The sequence below is a fragment of the Diceros bicornis genome, chromosome 32 (assembly GCF_020826845.1).
Source record: "Diceros bicornis minor isolate mBicDic1 chromosome 32, mDicBic1.mat.cur, whole genome shotgun sequence".
Classification (NCBI taxonomy): Eukaryota; Metazoa; Chordata; class Mammalia; order Perissodactyla; family Rhinocerotidae; genus Diceros; species Diceros bicornis.
This window is the reverse complement of record NC_080771.1, coordinates 25,542,114-25,563,194: the sequence shown is the minus strand read 5'-3', so window position 1 is coordinate 25,563,194 and position 21,081 is coordinate 25,542,114. Positions and strand designations below refer to the sequence as shown.

The window sequence follows — 21,081 nt, the reverse complement described above, 5'->3', positions numbered from 1 at the left end:
CCGCCAGCAGCGGAGCGCGCGCACCCAACCGCTAAGCCACGGGGCCGGCTCCTGATATACCATTTCACACCCACCAGAGTTTGCCAAAAATTAAAGTATGACAATATCAAGTTTGGGCAAGGACATGGGCCAAGTGAAAATATGCTATTTTTAGAGTGTAATTTGGTACAAACACATTGGAGATCTACTGGGCAATATTTAATTAAGAGTTGAAGATATATATACCCTATGACCCAGCTATTTTATGACTAAAGATGTACCCTGGAAAAACTCTCATTCAGGTACATAAAGAAACAGAAAAACATTCCCGAAGCAACTGAAAATAACTTTAATATCCATTGATAAACAAATGATCAATAAATGGTGATATTTATGATATATTCATAGAATAGAGTACAGCAGTGAACACGAATGTGTTAGAGCAATAAGCAGTACAATGGATTTATAGATCTCAAATCCATATATACATATACGGATATGAAAGGATAGAGACATTATGATAAAGTTTATATAAATTAAACGAATACTGCTTTGGATGGAAACATGCAGTAAAACTATGAAGATATGTAGGATAGTAAACAGGAGAGTCAGGGCAGTGGTTACTTTTGGGAAGGTAAGGAGAAAAATGGGAATTGGGTGGGGTACATATAATTATACCTGTAACGTTTTATTTATTAATCTGCTTGGTAGGTAAGTACATTATCTCTTTTGAATGCCTGAAATAGTTCATTTTTTAAAAAGATTCCAAGAGACCAGGGCTCCTATTCAGAGTCACACCACTATTTGATTTCCTGAAATGTGTAAGTGAAACCAAAATTGAAATAGCACAAACCTCTGTAACTTTTCCATTTTGCAATCCCAGGACTGAAACTTTAGAGTTGATCTAATAAAAGTGAACAGACAGGAAAAGGAAGTCAGGCTCCAGCCTGGATCCCATGACAAGACATAGCCTGAGGACCCTCGTGGAAAAGAGAGAGAGGGAAGTAATTCCTGCTATTTTACAAAAGTGATCATCACTTTTTCCTTAAGTGTTGAACTCCTAGGCAAAAGATACTTTGTAATTATGCCATCAATTAAAAATGTTGAGCCTCCACTATATAACCTAAGAAAAAATTAGTCCTCTCAGAACAGAGGTTCCTATTGCCTTCTCCTTGTTTGAAGGAGTTGGTTATCTTTGAAGGATGTAGCTATAATCCTACAGGCCTGATACCTTCAAGGCCCAGAACCCCCACTCCCAGAACTTCCGTGCTTGTTCCCTTTCTCTATTAGTTATTGCTGGCTCTTAGGCATCAAACGCTGGCTTCCTGTTCCCCTTTACTGAGCTCTGGAGACTTGGAACCGGTAAGAGGCTTTGAAGAAAAGCACAAAGCCAGGAAAACACGGAGTGGAGACAGCTATGACTTTCCGAAGGAAAGCAAATCTTAACACAGTTGTAATAAACCTTTCAGATTTTCCTCTGTCTGTAGCTTACATAAGACAGTAGTTCAGACATGAGGACCGAAGAAGACTTGGGTGTCACTGGAGCTGGAAACAGTTAAAACTCAGGTTTGGGCAGGAGAGAAGTTGCACACAGGTGTTTTGGATGTTGATATCCTAATCCTGGTTTGTTCTAAACTCAGTATCTCTAGCATTTCCTTTCCACCACCCTACAAAGAGACTGACTGGGTAATGTGTTCACTTTGAGGGTCATTCTAAGTGCTTTATTAGACCTAAAATCTTAAGAGCACAGATGACCTTGTATGTATCCTCTCTCTGTAAAGTAGTCCCATGATAAGTGCCAAGCCCCAAGCCACCATTTCACAACATGGAAAAAGGAGGCACACTCACGACTCTTAAATTCTCATCATTAGGTCCACAGCCCCCTAAATCCAGAAATATGATGCTCTTCCTGTAAATGGCCTCAGGCCCTCTGACCCAAGGCCTGTTTAATGACCCTTTTACACCACAAAAGTGCTATAAGGAACTGAGTTTGAATGTTGCACTCCACTCTCACTGGTTACGCTACTGCAGCAATTTACTGAGCACAAGCCTCCTCATTCTATTCTGCTGTCCTGCGCTTTGAATTCGGGGCCCGCTGTCAGCATGGAAAGCACCCGAGTTCTGATATGGCAACCTTTGGTTATGTTCCACGGCGGTATTTTATCATCCACAACCTACTCAAATCCCTCCCCCAAGAGCTACCAAAAATTCCCCTGGTGAGAAATGCTATTATGAGAAGGAGTGGCTGCTTTCTGACTCACACTGTTTCATTAAAAAGATTTTTTTTTTTCAAACAAAATTTTCAGTAGAAGAATCCAAAGGTTTTCCAAAGCCACAGCAAAAACAGAACAGCTCATAATACTATTTCTCAAAGGTTTGCCACTTCATAGGAGATTCCTATATCTCAAAATACTGGAGATGCTTAGATTCACTATCCTTTTATGTTGCACTTGGCTTCTGGGCTGAGAGAGGAGGTAGGAAATGGATGAATTAAACAGAGCCAACATGACTGGGCTCGTCAGATATGAAGATGCAAGGCGGCTATAGCATGCAAGCCAGCCCTCATCACAGGTCTTAAGACTTAACCATAGTTCTCCAGGGCAACTGGCAGCAATGGTATGGATGTTTCAGCCATATCTGACCAGGATTGAGGAAATCTGATAATATATGGTGTACATACATGGATATTTGGTGAGGCTTGTTACAGTAGTGGGCAGTGTTATAAGAATGTTTCTTTGAAAAGCTGACTTAGATGGTATTATACTTTAAAGAGCATTAAAAGTGTAAACGATCTAAATAGAATAGAACAATATTACAGAAAGCCAATCTGTACTCATGGTGGACCAAGTACTTCATTGGTTTGGGTTGGAATCCCAAGGGCTCCCTCAAATCCATGTAAGATTCCCAGAGTACTTAGGCAGGCATCAGGATAAAAGATTCCTAATAGCTCTCTCTCAGGACAAGCATCTTCTCAGCAGGGAAAAAGGTTATTTGAGAGGGAAACAAATGAGAAGATCTCCAAAGAGTTGAGAAATGTGGGCAAAATGACGAAGCCAGCTCGAAGTCGGTCTCAGGTTCTCCTCCTTCTGTTCCAGGTCATCTGGGTGGCTCCAGATTTAAGTTTCTCCCACGTGCTAACGAACCAACTTTGACCTTAAAAGATACTGTACAGTACAGAGGTGACTAATTTCAGGACAACTCTTTGTGAAGCATTATACTTTTAGAGGGCTAAAGGTAAGACCAACAACAAAGTTGGAGCCATGCTATGACAAGTCTAACTCACTAAGATCAAGATGATCACATATTCCTAAATGTAAAGTGAGGTTTCTCCAAAAATCATCCTTCAGAAATTAAGGTATCACCTTAGAGCCCAAGTCCACATAAAGTCTCTCAGCATGGAGCATTCTTTTAAATTCTTTGAGCAAAAAATACTCAAATATAACAAAGATTTAGTAATTATTCTGGGAGGAATGACATGTTAGTCACTAGTGTTGGCTATCATAAACAAAGCTTTAAAAATTGCTTAAAATAGCACTAAAGTGTCAATGTTGTAGAGCTCAGAGACATACACTTACAAGACCAAGGAGGAAAACTGTTCCTTATATTTCCTTATGGGTATATTTGTGGCTTGGGATAAATTTTACAGAGATGGATTACAAAAGTGGTGGACCATGCTTCTAGAAAACAGTGTTCAATGACCACAAAGAAAAGTGGCTCTAGGGACAAAAAAGATACTGAAGTCCAAGACCCACAGGAATAGTTTGAAAAACAGTTTTTCTTTTGATATTCTCATCGAGAAGACAGAGATTCACTTGGTTGGCACACATGAGGAATTTCTTAGTAGGCACTTGACTGGAACCATAAAGAAAAGATCACCTGCCCCAGCACAGAACTAGAGTTTAGGAAACAAAGGATAGTGTGAGTGAACAGCAGAAAGGAAATATCATCTGTGTGGCAACCTCAGGAACAAAACCCAGAATTTGTTTGTTTATTCAACAGAGGAACTGATGAAGAAGGTAAAACTGTCCACAAGCTGCAATATTCAGACTCTCTCTTAAGGAGTGCAGTTGCAAAGATTCTTAGAAAGAATAAAGTAACGTCAATCACCCTTATATAATAAATATATATTCCCAGCACTTAGCACAAGTCCTTGTATATTGTAGGCGCTCAACAAACACCAGTTGAATAAATATGAATGCCTTAGCTCCACAGATCTCCACACATGTGCACAAAAATTCTCATACTTTTGGGTCAGTAAGAGAAAAGAAAAAATAGACATTCTGTCCATTTCAAGTCTGGACTCACCTGCTGGCTGGGGATATATAAAAGAGGCTATAACTCAATAAGCCCTTCTATAGCACAAGCAGCCAAAGGCAGCTGTGCCTTAGAAGAAAAATCAGGGGGAAGACAAGCACAGAAGGGAAGGGGACACTGCCACCATCACCTTCTGCTTGGAGCAACTTCAATTCTCAGGACCAAAGCAGATTGGCTCAGGCCTATCCGTAGGAGAAAATGCTTAGTCCTGTGTAAAAGAAAACGTCAAATAATGAACAATGCTCTTGCTGGTTAATTTACCCTCCGGGAGCAAGTGAAAAGAAGATTTGTATAGATCCTACTTAAGAAATATCTGACTAGTTTAGTATTATAGAAAATAATGCTAATGAATGCACAAAAAAACATTCAGAGTTCTTTCTGTTTGGGGAGAGAAAAGCTAAATCCATGGTAGAGTTGACTTTCAGATATAGACGGTCTTCTGACTACATTTTCAGAATCATTTGTTACAAAGTCAGATTCTTAGGTGTCTCCCTAGCTCTACTGAATTCTGGGAGTGAGGTCTAGTCATCTGCATTGTGAACAAGCCCCCTAGAAAATACTGGGCAGAGTCAAGTTTGAAAACCCTCTGAACCATTCCAGAAATCAGGAGAGTTTGTTTGTATCTGCCTTCTCCTTGTGATGGATCCAAGAGTGCACTATATATTCTACCATGCTTCCTCTAACTTGGCATTTACAGGGACCCAGTGAATTCCCCCTTCCGCTTTATGCCCGACAGAGGAAGTCTGTACTCTCAATTCTAACAACTCCAGGGAAATCTCAAGGTAAACAGTCTCATCAGTCTAGAAACTACCCCAGCTGCTGCTTTAAGATTAAATAAACTTGGTTATTTACTTCACATTTAAGGGTTGGTCTACAGGTTACTCATTCATACCCACATCTCACCCCTCATCCACTCAGTATATCAAAATTAGGAACCCAACTGTCAGATTCAAGGATAAACGTGTGTCCTTATGAGAAAAGAAGATTCAGAAGTGAAAACTGCTGGGTCTATGAGAAGACGCTTCTCATACTCAAGCCTAGACCCACAGTAATCACCAGGAACCATTTGATCCAGACCTGGCCATGACAAAGCTTGGAAAAGAAACAGATGGAAATTTATACTCATCCATCATTCTAAAAGACTGGGATTAGGATTTAGGTTTTGGGCTAACTTCAAGATTCTAGTACCACAACCTCAGTGACGCATTGTCATTAGAAACACCCCTATTTAAGGGTTAGTAAAAGCACAACCAATAGCCCATGTAAGTTACTACTACTTCCCTATGAAGGTGTTTTCAATTTTGAAACTATCAAAATTGAAGTTTAGTTTTATAATTGGGTTTACTAAAATGTTAGTGCCCAATAAGCTTGGGTTGAATACCACATTTGTAAAATACAAAGCACGCTCCTTTTCCCAAAAGGAACTAGAGTTGTATTTCGTTGGTTAAGAGTGGCCTGGGTCAGAGTACTCCTTGTGACATATTGGGGGTATGTCTTTAACAGCAACATGTACACATCCCATAAAACAAACACTTTGAGAGTGAAATCATTGTTTCTTACAACACTTTTCAAACCCCAACAAGGAAGAGTTAACTGTGACCTTGAAGAAATTATCTTCTCCTCAAGGGAACTTCTTTTATGTTATAGAAAATAAGCCCTCATGGTAATAGAGAACTAAAAACTCTGCTTCAAAAAAAGTCTTCAGGGCCGGCCCTGTGGCTTGGTGGTTAAGTGCGCGCGCTGCGATGCTGGTGGCCCGGGTTCGGATCCCGGGTGCGCATCGAGGCACCACTTCTCCGTCCATCCTGAGGCTGAGTCCCACATACAGCAACTAAAAGGATGTGCAGCTATGACATACAACTATCTACTGGGGCTTTGGGGGGAAAAATAAAAAAATAAATAAAATCTTTAAAAAAAAAAAAAGTCTTCAGATGTGCAACTACGACATACAACTATCTACCGGGGCTTTGGGGGAAAAAATAAATAAATAAAATCTTTAAAAAAAAAAAAAAAAGTCTTCATTAAGAATAGAACTTTTGCAGGGCAGAGGACCCATCATGCTCTTTGGGGACCACAGAATGCTTTTCCTTCTCCAGAAACCATGTAAAGGACCATTACCGGGCCGGCCCCGTGGCTTGGTGGTTAAGTGCGCGCGCTCCGCTACTGGCGGCCCGGGTTCAGATCCCGGGCACGCACCGACGCGCCGCTTGTCCAGCCATGCTGAGGCCGTGTCCCACATACAGCAACTAGAAGGATGTGCAGCTATGACATACAACTATCTACTGAGGCTTTGGGGGAAAAATAAATAAATAAAATTATGAAAAAGAAAAAAAAAAAGGACCATTACCTCTAGCACACCTATGGTGAGGCTCCAAGAGGCTTTTCTGATCCACTCCAATGGAGTGGGCAACTCTCCCTAATTATTTAAGAATAGAGAAAATTAAGTCACTCGACTGGCAGCAAAATAGAACCCTTGAGCTACCCTGCTAGCATGTTCAAAGATATATCACAAGTCACCTTCTATCAGTCCCAGTTGATGGCTTGGTGACAACAGAGAACAGTTTAGGTTTTTCTGAATATGCACATGTAGACATACATATGACTAAGAGGTTGGAGTGAAACCCTCAATGACCAGACATTTTATAGTAGGACTCAGAAAACAGGCAACCTCTCACTTCCAACACAGTGGATCCTGTTTTTTTCCCCACATCTAAAAATCCATATTCTGAGATAAAACAGGACTACTACAAAAGAGTGATGACCAGACTCCCAGAATACCACCTAGACAACCTTTAGGAGTTAGACACCTTACAGCAAACTTACATTTTAATGTGGAAAGGAAGGGACTCTGATTCTATAAAGCAGCTCTTCTCAATGGCATTTATTAATATGAACAGCCTGTCAACGTAGGTCAGATTTCAGTAGAGAGCATTAGCTGCCATCCTGGGGAAACAGTTCACATAGTTCTAAATGTCTCTGCCTAGCAAATTCTGAAGAGATGAAAGAAGGCGGAGAACTATAGGAGAAGTGCCCCTATGGGAGCACCACTTTCCATCTGTATGTTATGTGGCTTTTGCAAGCACTGTCTCATGAGACCCTCACAACAACGACCCTGTAAGGTAAGCAGGACAGGTATTATCTCTATCTTACAGGTGAAGAAATGGTTACTCTGAGGCTAAATGACTTACTTGCCCAAAGTCACAAGTCAGGCAGTTAATTAGCAGCCCAACCAGGAGATGAGCTTAGCCCTCTGACTCGTAGGTCAGGGCAATTTCCAGTACACTAGCCAGCTTCCTTACGTTATAGGATGAGGGCCAGTAGAGTGTACTGGTTAAGAGCGCAGGTACTGACACTGGCAGACCCGCATTCTAATCCCAGCTCCACCACCTATTAGCTATCTGACCTTGTATACGTCCCTCAACCTCTCCTTAAACCTCAGTTTCCTCATCTATAAAATGGGAATAGGGGCCAGCCCGGTGGCGTAGTGGTTAAGTTTGTGGGCTCTGCTTTGGTGGCCCAGGGTTCGCAAGTTTGAATCCTGGGCACGGACCCACACACTGCTCATCAAGCCATGTGTGGTGGTGTCTCATATACAAAATAGAGGAAGATGGGCACAGATGGTAGCTCAGCGCTAATCTTCCTCAGCAAAAAGAGGAAGATTGGCAATGGATGTTAGCTCAGAGCCAATCTTTCTCACCAATAAATAAATAAATAAAATGGGAATAAAAATAGTCTTACCTCACAGAGTTATAGTGATTATTAAATGAGATGATGGACACAAGGCACTCAAATTCATTCACTCAACAAACATTTGTGCCAGGCACACACAGTGCAGGAGTTACAATAGTGATCAAGAAGCACAGTTCTGCTCTCATGGAGCTTAAAATTTAGTCAAATTAAACAGAAAAAGTAAATGGATAAATAAAATATAAAGTGTGTTAAGTGCTATTAAGGTAACAGGCGAGTGACTGGAGAGATTAACAGGAGGCAGCCAATTTTTAAGAGTGGTCTCTGAGAAGAAATTTAAGTTGAGCCCTAAGAGATGAGAAAGAGTTATCCATGTACAGAATAGAAGGAAAGGCATTCCAGGCCCAGGGAACAGGGCCTGTGAGGGTCATAGCCTGTGGAAGTGTAGGAACCGAGAGAAGACAAATGTGACTGCTGTGTATCCTCACAGGATTTAGGGAACAACCTTTACAGGCTGGCTGCAAGGATTACCATGTCTATTTTAAAAATAACAAAGATGAGGCTCAAGAGAGGTGATGTGTCTTGCCCAAGGTCACAGCTCCTCAGAGAAAGAGCTGGGACCCCAGTATTCTACCTCCTGACACAACATCAGTTCACTCCCTCTGAGGAAGCCTCGCACACACTGAACTCCCCCATCTATTTCACCGACAACTGTTTTCTGTGCCCAGGAAGAGTTCCAAAAGCACCCTGAAAACACAAGCAACAGCACCACATCAACTTCCAGGCATCTAGTCAATTGTGCACCGAAATCCTTACCCTTCTACTCTTAGGACACAAGAACAAAAACTGCTCGGGTCTTACTCAGAGGCTTCAAAGTGGAAACAAGCTTCTCTTCTTACAGCAATGAACAAGAGAGGAAAGGGGTGTCCTGGAAGGGAGATCCCATGGCCTGTTCCAGAAGGTGAGATAGAAGAGTGGAAATAATGAAGGCTCATCTCAAATGAACTGCACCAGAAAAAATAACTTTAGTTGAATAAAACAACAAATCCCTAAAGCAGAGATTCTCAATCAGGGTGGTATCCCCACCCCTGACAAGAGCATTTGGAAATTTGTGGGGGCATTTAGTGGGCAGGGCCAGGTACACTCAATGTCTTGCAAAAGGACAGGATGGCCCTATAAAGAATGTATTCCCCCAATAGTAACACCAGCCCCCACGCCCTTTCCTGTATTCCCATGGGTTTCACAGCTGAAGAGTCTGAAATTTGGGAATCCAGTTGTAAGCTCATAACTCCAGCATGGAACCTGGTGGTGAAATAAGGAAAATGAAGTTTCTGGTAAGAGACAGACAAGAAATTTCAGCAAAAAGGGAACTCCTTCCCCAGACAAGCATCTATAAGATTACATTTGTTTTGCAGCACACAAAATTCTATGGTTTTAGAGAAGCTTCTTATAGTGCTTTTTGGTTTAAAATCAGATACTAATGACAGTTCTTTTAAAAACTTAACCACAGTCATCTCACAAATACAACTGACTCTTTCTGGATCATATTTTATCAGAAAGATCATTAATTTCAAGATGTCTAAAGCTGATCAAATGCCTAAAAGTGCCAAAGGCAGTCATGCCTTGCATCTACTTCAGGTCAGAGAAGCTCCAACGATATCCAGAGGTCTGTTCAGGGCTTAAAATACCATCCTAGCTATTCAAAAGCTACTTTCAAGTGTTACCCTAAATTAGTCACTATTTTCCCCCAAAAATATTCCACAAATTAAAGTTTATAGTTTGACAAAAGTTTGAAAAAAAATGCAGACTCTTTCCAGATAAAAAAGAGATCCAAGAAGTCTACTCTACTTCACAATAGCTAGAACAGTGATCCGATAGATAAATCTTCCATAAAGCAATCTTTCTTCTACACAATATCTAAATTTTCTCGACTTTCCCAAAGGAGTCTGAATACATTAACTTCTTCACTCCAACTTGCCAATTAGCAAATAGCGGCCCCACACTCCTTTTGACCAGTTTTCTAGAAGCCTAAGCTGCACGTTAGCTGAGCAGACAAACCTGTTTTCGTCCAGCAGCTCTTGCCAGTGCCTTTTCCACCCTGCCAGTCAGAGCCTGGGAAATCCTCCTCCAGCTTTTCACTGGCCTGTCACCAGAAGTTCACAAAATGAATTCATCCAGATTCTCTGAATCCTCTTCTTCCCTTCTTCCCCTATCTTGTGCCAACAGCCAGGCAATAAAATCCCACCTCTCCATTACAAAAAGATGCAGATTACAGGAAGACCAAGCACTTAGCAAGGAAAGGAAGAAAAAAGATGGAGGGATGTGACAGTCATGGAGCCAAGCCTACCGCATGCAGCACGGGCGACCAGAGCCCTGGTCCTGCAAAGCCTCCAGGGGAGGCTCCCTGGCTGGGCCCTCCATTCAGCACGCCACACCTGTCTATGCCAGCAGCCTGCTCCATTTTAAACAATTCAAACAGATCTCCAGCAGGGTGGCAAAATTGGGCATCCCCCTCTCCCAGCAAGAGTGAGAGCCCTAATCCGAACACCACATGCCCCCAATTTTATTTCTTTTCACACTCTTTATTTGGGAGACCGGCTTGGTCAGATGGGATCCCTCTCTCTCCGTTAACGGCGAGGTAGGCACAATGCTGCAGTGACAGAATGGAAGCACTGAGGCCGACTTGCTGTAAACCAGACAAGACCTCTTTGAGGATGCTGATGCCAATAAATGGGATTTCAATAGGCAGGTTTCACTCTGCCCATCCACAAGTGAACCAACGCTTGAAGTCCTAAAATGCCCGGCTCCGCAGCCTCGCAGAATGCCATGCCTCTTTTCTAGAGGATAGGTATCCCATTCATCCCTTGGCTTTCGGAACCAAGGGGAAGACAGACAGATCCAGGTCGTGCACTCCACATCCAAACCTTCGCACGCGCGCGAAGGTTTGGGGAGCCCCGGCGCGCCCTCCCTTGCACTCCACCCTCCGAGGCCTCCACGATCCGCGGACTCACCACTGTGCGAGCTGAACCACCTGGGTGCGATGTGCAGAGGTAGAGCATCCGCCAGCGAGGCTCGGGAGCCCAGGTACAGCATCCCGTCTCTATGGTGACCGCCGCCCGTCTCCTGGTAACCATTGCCATGGGCATAGGTGGAGTCGGACGCGGACCCTCCGCCGCCGGGCGCCCTCTCCGAGTCGCCGGTCCCCCGGGAGGCGGGGGTGTAGAGGCCAAAGGGCACCCCCCCGGCCGTGCTGGGGTCCATGCCCATGCCTGCCACTGAGCTGACCGAGCGGCTGCGCAGCCCCATGGCCCCGCCGCCCGCCCGGTAGTGCCCAAAGTGGGGAGCCCCTCCCGGCGGGGGCACGGCGCTGTCATCGGTGGAGACCCCCGGGAAGGGGCCCCGGGAGCGGGCCGCCGTGCTCTGCTTGCCCCCCATGCTCGGCCGGGCCCCGGTGGGGCGGGAACCTGGAGGCGGAGACCCTCCCCCACTTCTCAGTAGCGAGGGGAGGGTTGGGCGAGCATAAAGGGGGAGGGAGTCAAAAAGGAGACTGGGAGGAAAAAAGGGAAAAAAAAACAAAAAGAAAAAAGAAAAGAAAACCCGCGGAGCGGAAGAGGCAGGCGGGCGGGGATCCCAAACTAAGAATTTAAAACGATCCAAGCCAAACGCATGTTTCGCCTCAAGGTCCAAAGAGGCGCAGTCCGGCGCGGGCTCGGCGCGCCACAGGCCGCCCCCGGGCTCCCGAAAGCCGGGGGAGCCGCAGGGAAGGAGGGAGGGAGGCGGCGGGCGAGCGGGCGGGCGGGCGCAGGGAGGCGCCAGAGGAGGCCGCCCGCCCGACAGGAGGAGGCGGAGGACGGCTGGGGGCGCCGGGCGCGTCCCCCGCCTCAGGACGCCGCGACCATGGACGGCGGACCGGACCCCTCCAGGCTTCGGGCGGGCTGCGGCGCTGGGCGGCCAGGCGGAGCTCGGGAAGCCGCGGTCGCGTCCCGTCGCCCTCTCGCTCCAGCCACCGCCGACCCCGCCAGCCGCGCCGCCCCGCTAGGTCCCGGGCTGTGCTCGCCGGCGCTCCTCGCCGCCGTGGAGACAATGGAGGGCGGCAGAGCGCAGGCGCGGCCCGCGCCCCTTCCCCCTCCCCCTCCCCCCCCGCCGGGTTAACCCTTCGCGGCCCCTGCGGTGCCCGGCCCCTGACGCCCCGGAGGTCCCCACCCACCCGGTCCCGACCGACCAGTGACCTGAGTGACTGGAGCCACGGGGTGTCGGGAACGGAACAAGGCGTCTTTTCAAAGCAAGCACTCGTTAAGTCCCCGAAAGTGGCTAATTATTCAGGGGGAACCACCTATGGGGGAGGGGTGGCGATGGTTCAAGGGGGTGGGAAGGAAACCGTAGGAAGAATGAAAATTACTCAAGACGCCTACCTGGCTCTGTGGGTCACTGGTCAAGCTCCCCTCCCGGCACAAATTTACCCCCACAGCACCCTCTGGTGGACGTGCGGTCCGTTCTTTGGGAGGTTCCCCATCCAGGGATCCCGAAGATCAGGAAGCTTAGCATTTGGGAGATTTTTGGCTGTTTGCGGGTAAACAGCGCCCTGGGGCACTTGCGACTGCGAATTTTGCTGACAGTAATTCAGAACTTCCTATTTTGGGGTTAAGTAAACGGGTAGATTCCTTAGCTAAAATGTGATCCTTGAAGTCATTAGGTGTACGATAAAGAGTGAAAAGATAGAGATGTGAAAATGGAATAATGTAGCTAGAACTAGTGATTTTAGGAACTCCCTAAGTCCAAGGCGAGTCCCCTGTTTTGTTTACCTTTTATTCGGGCATGTACCACAGGGCCTGGGACATAGTGGGTACTTAATAAATATTTGTTGACCAAGTCTGCATTTTGCAATATGTCTCTCTCACAAATTCACATTCATTCATTCAACAACTATTTTTCAAGTGCTGAGGGCTCGATATGAGCATCACCTAGTCCCTGGCCTGACTTCCTTGCTCTAAATGTCCCCAGATACTTCCAAATCAAGGAGCCAAAACAGGGTGTAAAAGAATATTAAGAGAAAACCAAAAAACAGGAGGGCTGGTCTGTCACAGGTATTGATTGTCCCAGTGTGACCCGCTTGGAAAGAAACAGGAGGAAGGCTATTTGCAAGCATGGGGTGCTTGGGAGTGAACTAAAGGCCCTGCAGAAGGAAGTCAAGAGTTCAGTATGAGAAATGCAGGTAGGAAAAAACAAAATGTTCCAATACCCAAGAAACTATCTTTAAGTGCCTAAATGAAGAATTTGTGCACACCTGAGATCTAAATGAGTGATCTGAAGAAAAACAAGAAAGCTTACATTTAACCCAATTTCCTCCCTGAAGAGAGACCATGGTAATAGAAGAGGGGTGGTTCAGTACTGTGCAGAAAAAAGAATGCTAGATCCCTCGACAGAGCTCTATGGGGGAGATAAATACACAATAGTATTGTAACCGTCTATCTAGCTTTTGATTTACCTATTCATTCAACACTTTTTTAGTGTGTTGAACAAAATATGAATGTCTCATAAGTGTCAGGCACTTATGCACTAGGTTCTGGGATAGAGTGGTGAGCAAGACAGATGGAGTCCTTGTTCTCATGGAAATTCAAAAGAAGCACTTCACACCCACTAAGATGGCTCTAATCAAAAAGAACAATAACAAGTGTTGGTGAGATGTGCAAAAATTGGAACCCTCATACCTTGCTGGTGGGAGTGTAGAATGGTACAGCTACTTTAGAAAACAGTCTGGCAGTTCCTCAAAGAGATTAAATATAGAGTTATATGACCCAGCAATTCCACTTCTAGGTATATTTCCAAAAGAAATGAAAACATATGTCTGCAGAAAACCTTGTACATGAATGTTCATAGCAGCATTATTCAAAATAGCTAAAAAGTGGAAACAACCCAAGTATCCATCAACTGATGAAAAGATAAAGCAAATGTGGTATATCCATACAATGGACTATTGCTCAGCCATAAAAAGAAATAAAGTGCTGTTATGTACCATAACATGGATGATCCTTGAAAACATTATACTAAGAAGCCAATCACAAAAGACCACATATTGTATGATTCCACTTATGTGAAATGTCCAGAATAGGCAAATCCATTGAGTCGGAAAAATTAATGGTTGCCAGGGCCTGGAGGAAGGGGAAAATAGAGAATGACTGTTAACTGGTTTCTTTTTGGAGTGATGAAAATGTTCTGGAATTAGGTAATAGTGATGGTTGCACGACCTTGTGAATATACTAAAAACCACTGAATTATACACTTAAAAGCGTGAATTTTATGGTATGGGAATTACAGTGTAATACAGTGCAATTTTTTGGTATGTGACTCTATATATATGAAGTATTGAAGCAGGCAGTGACAATACAGTGTGATAGATAAGTCTAGAACAGTGCCTGGCATGTAGTTGGCACTCAATAAATATTTTTCAAATGAATGAATGAATAACTAAGTCCTATGAGAGTGAAAGAGCATGGTGCTGAGGGAAGGAGACAGGCACAAACACAGTGATTCTAAGCCAAGACCTAAAAGGTGGGTGGGAGATTAGCCAGGGAATGGGGTGGGGGGAGAACTGTGTTTCAGGAAGAGAAGAATGTTCCAAGCAAAGGGAACAGCATGTTCAAAGGCCCAGAGAACATGGCATCTTCAAAGGACTGAAAGATGCAGTAAAGCTGCAATGAGAGGAGCCAAAGATGAAGCTGGTCCTCAGGGACAGACAAGAGGGTCCTGTCAGCCATGGTAGGGAGCATGGACCGTGTCTATATTTTTCTGTTCTTTTCTCTTCTTTTCTTTTTTTTGGTGAGGAAGATTAGCCCTGAGCTAACATACGTTGCCAATCCTCCTCTTCTTGCTGAGGAAGATGGGCCCCGGGCTAACATCCCTACCCATCTTTCTCTACTTTATATGTGGGACGCCGCCTCAGCATGGCTTGATAAGCAGTGTGTAGGTCTGGCCTGGGATCCGAACCTGCGAAGCGCAGGCCGCCAAAGCGGAGCGCACAAACTTCACCACTATGCCACCGGGCCGACCCCTGTATTTTTCTTAGTGTATATATTCATAAAGATACTGGATGGAAACATGAAATGACATAATGTTGTCCCCTGGGGGGTGGGCAGTAGGAACTGGAGAGTTCGGTGACGGGATGGATGAGAAATATTTCATTTCGTTATATATCTTTTTGTATTTTAGTGTTTGAGCCATGTAAATTTATAGAGACCAACTGATAGAGAGGTAGAGGTAAATATAAAGTATATCCCACATGCACAGTAAAAAGTCACACAGCTAGTAGGAGCAGAGCTGGACTTCTAAGCTTTACAGTGAAGGTGCTCATCAAGGAATCTTTGGATGACAATTTCATTTTCTCTGTATGCTTTCCAATGGGGTGAAAAAGATTAGATCTGCTTAACAGCTATATTCCTTTTTGTTTATTAATAATTTGCCCTTAAAGTTTATATTCCAGACTACTGGTTATCATAAGCCGGTCTCTCTCACATTGGGCACCACTGAATAGCTGAGGGCCTGAACTGCGAAGGTGAAGCCTCTATTCTCTGCAATGTCATGACACTAAGCTTAGATGCCCTGTGGGACCCTGCATGGCAGCCTTTCTCAGGCGATGCCCTTGTTATCTCCTTGTGCTTTTATTCAAACGACAATTTTGCCTCTGAAATGAAAATATTAAAATACAGAACGAGGAAAGTTCTTCATTCAGTAGCTTGATTCTACACTTGACATCTTAGAGAGGGTGACTCATGGCTAGCAACAGGCATCCGCGGAGACCTGCAGCCTCAGATCAGTTTCATTTTGTCATTTGTTGTATCAGGAGTCCAGTATGTTTTCCTTCAAGTTTCTCCTGTGGGTTCTTGGTTTAAAGTTAATGGATCTGAGGAGATGTCAAGTCATTTTGGACACTCTCAATGCAGGGATATAGATGCAGAAATGGCCCCAGCTAGATTTGGGACTGTTTTTTTTTTTTTTATCTTCATGTTCTCGCTGACCCTGGGTGAGCTGCTTCCTGGCTCTCCTTCAGCTGTGAAACAGGGTTAAGAAACCACTAACCCATCTACCAGATTAGTCAGAGAAAGAGCTGATAAAAATTAGCGTTGCTGAAGCCTGCAGATGCTAGTGCATACCAATGCTGCAAAGCCCCAGTTTTAAACATCTTCGAAAGAATATAAATCTGAGACTTGAAGGGTTTAGAAAATGGGGGAAATGGCTTGTTAGGGCCTACTCCTGGGACGCCTTGGGAAACTCATGGCCTCCTCTCTGTCTCCACGAGCCGGAGGGAGGGGAGGGCTTCCCGTGGCTTTGGAGGGAGCCCCTTCAGCACCTCCTCTGGGAGTGGACTTGTGTCTCCAAGTAAGAAACTTCCTCCCAGACCTCTCGGAGCTCTTTACATTTTTATTGTTTTGCTTGGAAAGAGAAAACTTAGAGAAACCAGGGCAATGGGCAACCAAATGGACATAGCAAGGAGCCTGAGCATGTGGGCGTGTTCAAAATTTTTGTTGATTGATGAAGAGAGGGAAATTACTAGTGGGGCTCAGGGCAGGATTCCAAGGTTCCCAGATGTAAAGGGACTGAGGGGTCAGCTAACCCCACATTCTGCAGAAGAGGAAACAGAGGACTAGAAAGATAAAGGATCATGCTCAAGCCTGCAAGGCTAGCTGCTGATAAGAGCCAGCCAAAGCCCTGGATTTCTGGTTTGGCCATGTACCCTGCCTTCCTGTGGCTTGGCTAGCAAGTGACCTCCTGAAAAGACATTGGCGATAAGGGCCCTGTGGCCTGGTCAGCAAGTTGAGGTCGACTTGAAAAGGGACCCCCACCGGTCCCTAGTCTCTGATGCAGACAGAGCATTTATGTGTGGATCTCAGATGTGCAAGGCAATGAAGAAGCATCCAGAGACCTCTAGACTTAGCTCCAGCGTCCCCACTCTTTTATGATGACAGTGTGGGTGGGAGATGGAAAGGAAGGCCCTGAGGAGGCAGTCTGAAAGGTGCTCATGCTCCCTCTCTCAAAAATTCTAGCGGGCCTTTTTCACCTTTGAGAAGGAAAATATTGAGAGAACAGAGAACGCCAAGGACGCAAAACTCAAAGTACTTTCTGTGCCTATGAACCATGACAAGCAGATTTTGAGAACTAGACAAATATGAACTAAAGAGGTGGGAGTGGCAGAGAGTCGCAGAAATGCTCAGGCAAGGGCAATCCTACTGGTTTTAGTGGGAAACAGATTACCAAACTGTATCTAGACAGACAGGTAGAGAGCTTTGGAATATCTATTTCTATATCTCTATATCCAAAATAAAACTCAAATGCCTAAGCAGGGCCCTTCCTAACTAGCCCGTTCCAACTTTTCTAGCTGTGCTTCTTGCTGCATCCTGCCATAGACCCTAAGTTACAGCCACACCTGACTATTTGCTAACCACTCATTCAGTGGATATTTATTAAGCACCTAGTGCATGCTAGGTAATAGGAAAACAAACAAATATGTGGTGTATTAGATGACTTAATTCATTTACTTATTCCTATATGATGGCATGAGCACGCTAGAAAGTATTCTTTATCTTTCCTTCTCCCTGCCCTGGGGCCTGGCTTGCAGTTTTTCCTCTTCCTGGCCCTCTTAGCTCAGGTCTTTCTCTCCAGAGCCATGGCCTTTAGTGAGACAGAATTGGGAGGAAACTGGAGGCAGGAAGATAGGCCAATACAGGAGGGTGGAGGCCAGGGCTTAAGGAGTTTTTTAAGGGCTGCAGTATGTGCCAATAACTGATACATGGATGGGAAAGAAAGCAAAGGGATTTTAAGGAGAATGGTGATTCTGTATTTCCTTCTGGGTATATAGAATTACAAGTAAAGACCATGAACAGTTATCGAAATTACTTTTGGTTTCACAGAAGGCATCCTTTTGACCTCGACAGCAGTCTGGGGGCATGACTTTATATGTTTTTCTCATTCATTCACTGGGCAAGTATTCATGGAGCGCCTCGTACATGCAGTCACCATGCAGGGGCAAACAAAACACATCCGGTCCCTGTCCTCCCGAAGCTTGATAATATTAAATAAACAAGTAAAAATTGAATTACAAATTGTGATGCGTATTTTGAAGGAAAGAAAGAAGCACAGCGCCATGAGTGTTAGTTGGGGAACTGCTTTATATCTTTGAAATGCATCCTACTCTTCACAGGAGTCTTTGTTCCCACAATTAATGCTGAAGTATATATTTTTTTGATAGTGTACTCTATCAAAATCCTAATACAATGAAAAGCACAAATGTCACCTTCTTCAGGATGCCATGTCAGGTGCCCCATTTAGGCTGTCCTCTCCTGGCACATTGCTTGCAAGTCTTTTATAAAACACAATTCATTCTTTTTTTTTAATTTAAATAAACTTTATTGTGGTATAATTTACATAGAATAAGCCGCATCTTTTTAAAGGTACAATTCAATGATTTTTTTTCAATTCTTTTTTTTTCCTTTTTTTTATTGCAGTAACATTGGTCTATAACATTATACAAATTTCAGGTGTATATCATTGTATCTTGCTTTCTATATAGATTACATCATGTTCACTGCCCAAAGGCTAATTACCATCCATCACCATACACGTGAGCCTAATCACTCCTTTTGCCCTCCTCCCTCCCCTCTTCCCCTCTCGTAATCACCAATTCAATCTCTGTCTCTGTGTTTGTTGTTGCTTTTATCTTCTATTTATGAGTAAGATCATATGGTATTTGACCTTCTCCCTCTGACTTATTTCGCTTAGCATAATACCCTCAAGGTCCATTCATGTTGTCACAAGTGGCAAAATTTCATCTTTTTTATGGCTGAGTAGTATACCATAGTGTATATATAACACATCTTTTTAATCCATTCATCCCTTGATGGGCACCTAGGTTGCTTCCAAGTCTTGCCTATTGTGAATAATGCTGGAATGAACATAGGGGTGCATATATTTTTACACATTTGTAAAACAGAATTCATTCTGCTAAGTGTATACCTGTTGTACAGTGACCAACCATCCCAGTTTGTCTGGACTGAAGGGTTTCTTGGGAACACTTGGTCACTCCAACCTGTTGACAAGTCTGACTTCTCCATTACTTCCAACACTCCTGGAGGGAAGGGAAGCCTTCTTATCTCTACTCATGCAATGACTTTCACATAGAAATAGTGATAACATTAACAACAATAATCATAGTTTGCACTTGAGTATTGACTACATTCCAGGCCCTGTGCTTCACTCCTTACAACAAGCAAACGAAGAAGGTCATTTCCCCTTTCTATAAAGAAACTGAGCCTAAGCCAGTTAAGCCAGGATTTGAGAGGTTGGGACTGAAGGAGAGAACTTAATCACCATTTACCATGCTAGCACAGCGGTTCCCAAACTTTTTGATCTCAGGACCCTTTTACACTCTTTTTTTATTGGGGGGGTCGGTATGTAGTTTTCACGTTTTATTGTACTTTATTAAGTTTCACCATTAAATTGCTTAAGTATATGCTGGTCTTATGACCAGATTTTTGAAATGTAAAGATAAATGGATGGATGGCTTTAAGAAGGTGCTGTAGTAGACACTGTAGAATATATTAAACAATTAGACAATCTAGAGGTGGTAAAACTGGTCTATACACATTTACATTTAGTGTGACAAGTAAATGCTATAGGGACAGGAAGACATTTGTAAAACTTTGGGTTGTAATTGGAGGAAAAACCTGTTCAGGACTAACTGAGGTCCTTGGTCGCTGACAGAATCTCCCCTGGACTTCAAACTTAAGACAAACTAGGGAGTCCTTTCGTCAGCATACCAAAAAAAAAAAAAAAAAAAAAAAAAAATCACCGAATTGTATGAAATCCCTATTAGTCAGGAGAAACAGTAGCAACAAGATAGATTAAGGAATTGCCTCATGGTGGTCAATTCGGATGGTGGGGCTGGCCAGTCTGAGGGAGCAGGGCTGACTGGAGTCTGGGAATCCAGTTGGATGTTGCAGCTCAAGTCCAGGATCTGTAGACTGTAAAGGCTGGAAACACAGTCTAGAGGCAGAACGTTAGTGCCTCTTGCAAAAATCCTTGTTTTCCAAAGCTCCTAGGATGCTTTCCTCAAATACGGCTTTACACTCTTAAAAATTATTAAAGACCCCCAAAAACTCTTATGTGGGCTCTATCTATTGATAGTTGTTACTATCAATAGTTAGAAATTAAAACTGAGAATTTAAAAAAGTACTTGTCAGTTATTTCATTTAAACATCAATGCACATTAACATTAATAAGACATTTTGTAAATGAAAAATAACTATATTTCTCAAAACAAAAAAATTTTAGTATGACGAGTGGCAAATCTCGTTAATGTCTGGTTTAATAGAAAACTGCTGGATTCTCACACCTGCTTCTACGTTTAATCTGTTACAATATATGTATGATGTAGCCTCTAAAAAACTACCGTACACTGGTGAGAGAAAGAAAGTGAAAAAGGCAAATTACTTCTTAATATGATTATGAAAATTGTTGCCTTCGGAGACCCCTCTGAAAGGGTCGTAGAGACCCCTGGGGTCCCTGGACACTTTGGCAGGCGCTGCTGTACTGTATGAAACAATAAATCGCGCATTCAGACTTTTCAATGCCTTTACGGCAGGCCTCAGGGAAAGAGGCAAACTTTGGTGTACACGAATGTTGGGTTTTGGTTTGTAGAAGGCCTGGACCTTGCCAGGGACACCAGCGAGGAGACAGGGAGGATAACACACGCCTTTCCTGGGACAAACCCTAACCTGAGAGCTCTTTCCAGGTTACCTACGCGCCGCTCGACCGTGGACTACAACTCCCGGCAGAGCTTGCGGCAGGGGGCGTGTGCCAGCAGCCGTGAGGAGCGTGTGTGACTCACGCCGAGCGACGGCAGTGAAAGGGGCGTGCCTGTTTGGGGGCAGGCGCGGTGCCACAATTGGAGGAGCCGGGAAGAGGGGGCGGAGTCGGTGTTTCGGTCAGCCAATGGTTTGCGGTCGGGCGGAAGAGGGGGGGACGGGGCGTGGCTGACTCGCGGGCTGCGTGGGGATCACCGAGCCAGGGAACGCGGGTGTGGGGGGTGGGAAGGCGCCGTCCTGGGGCCGG

The 21,081-nt window shown here is 44.3% G+C and overlaps 1 protein-coding gene across 2 annotated transcripts in view; it reads right to left on the bottom strand.

The window, feature by feature from the left end:
- Positions 1 to 11,816, bottom strand: part of ZNRF1 (zinc and ring finger 1) — a 101,585-nt gene extending 89,769 nt beyond the window's left edge. For both annotated transcript variants that reach the window (XM_058528286.1, XM_058528287.1), the window contains exon 1: positions 10,992 to 11,816. In XM_058528286.1, the coding sequence (XP_058384269.1) occupies positions 10,992 to 11,415 (424 nt within the window). In that variant the 5' untranslated portion in view covers positions 11,416 to 11,816. The remainder of the gene's footprint in view (positions 1 to 10,991) is intronic.
- Positions 11,817 to 21,081: the final 9,265 nt, after the last annotated feature.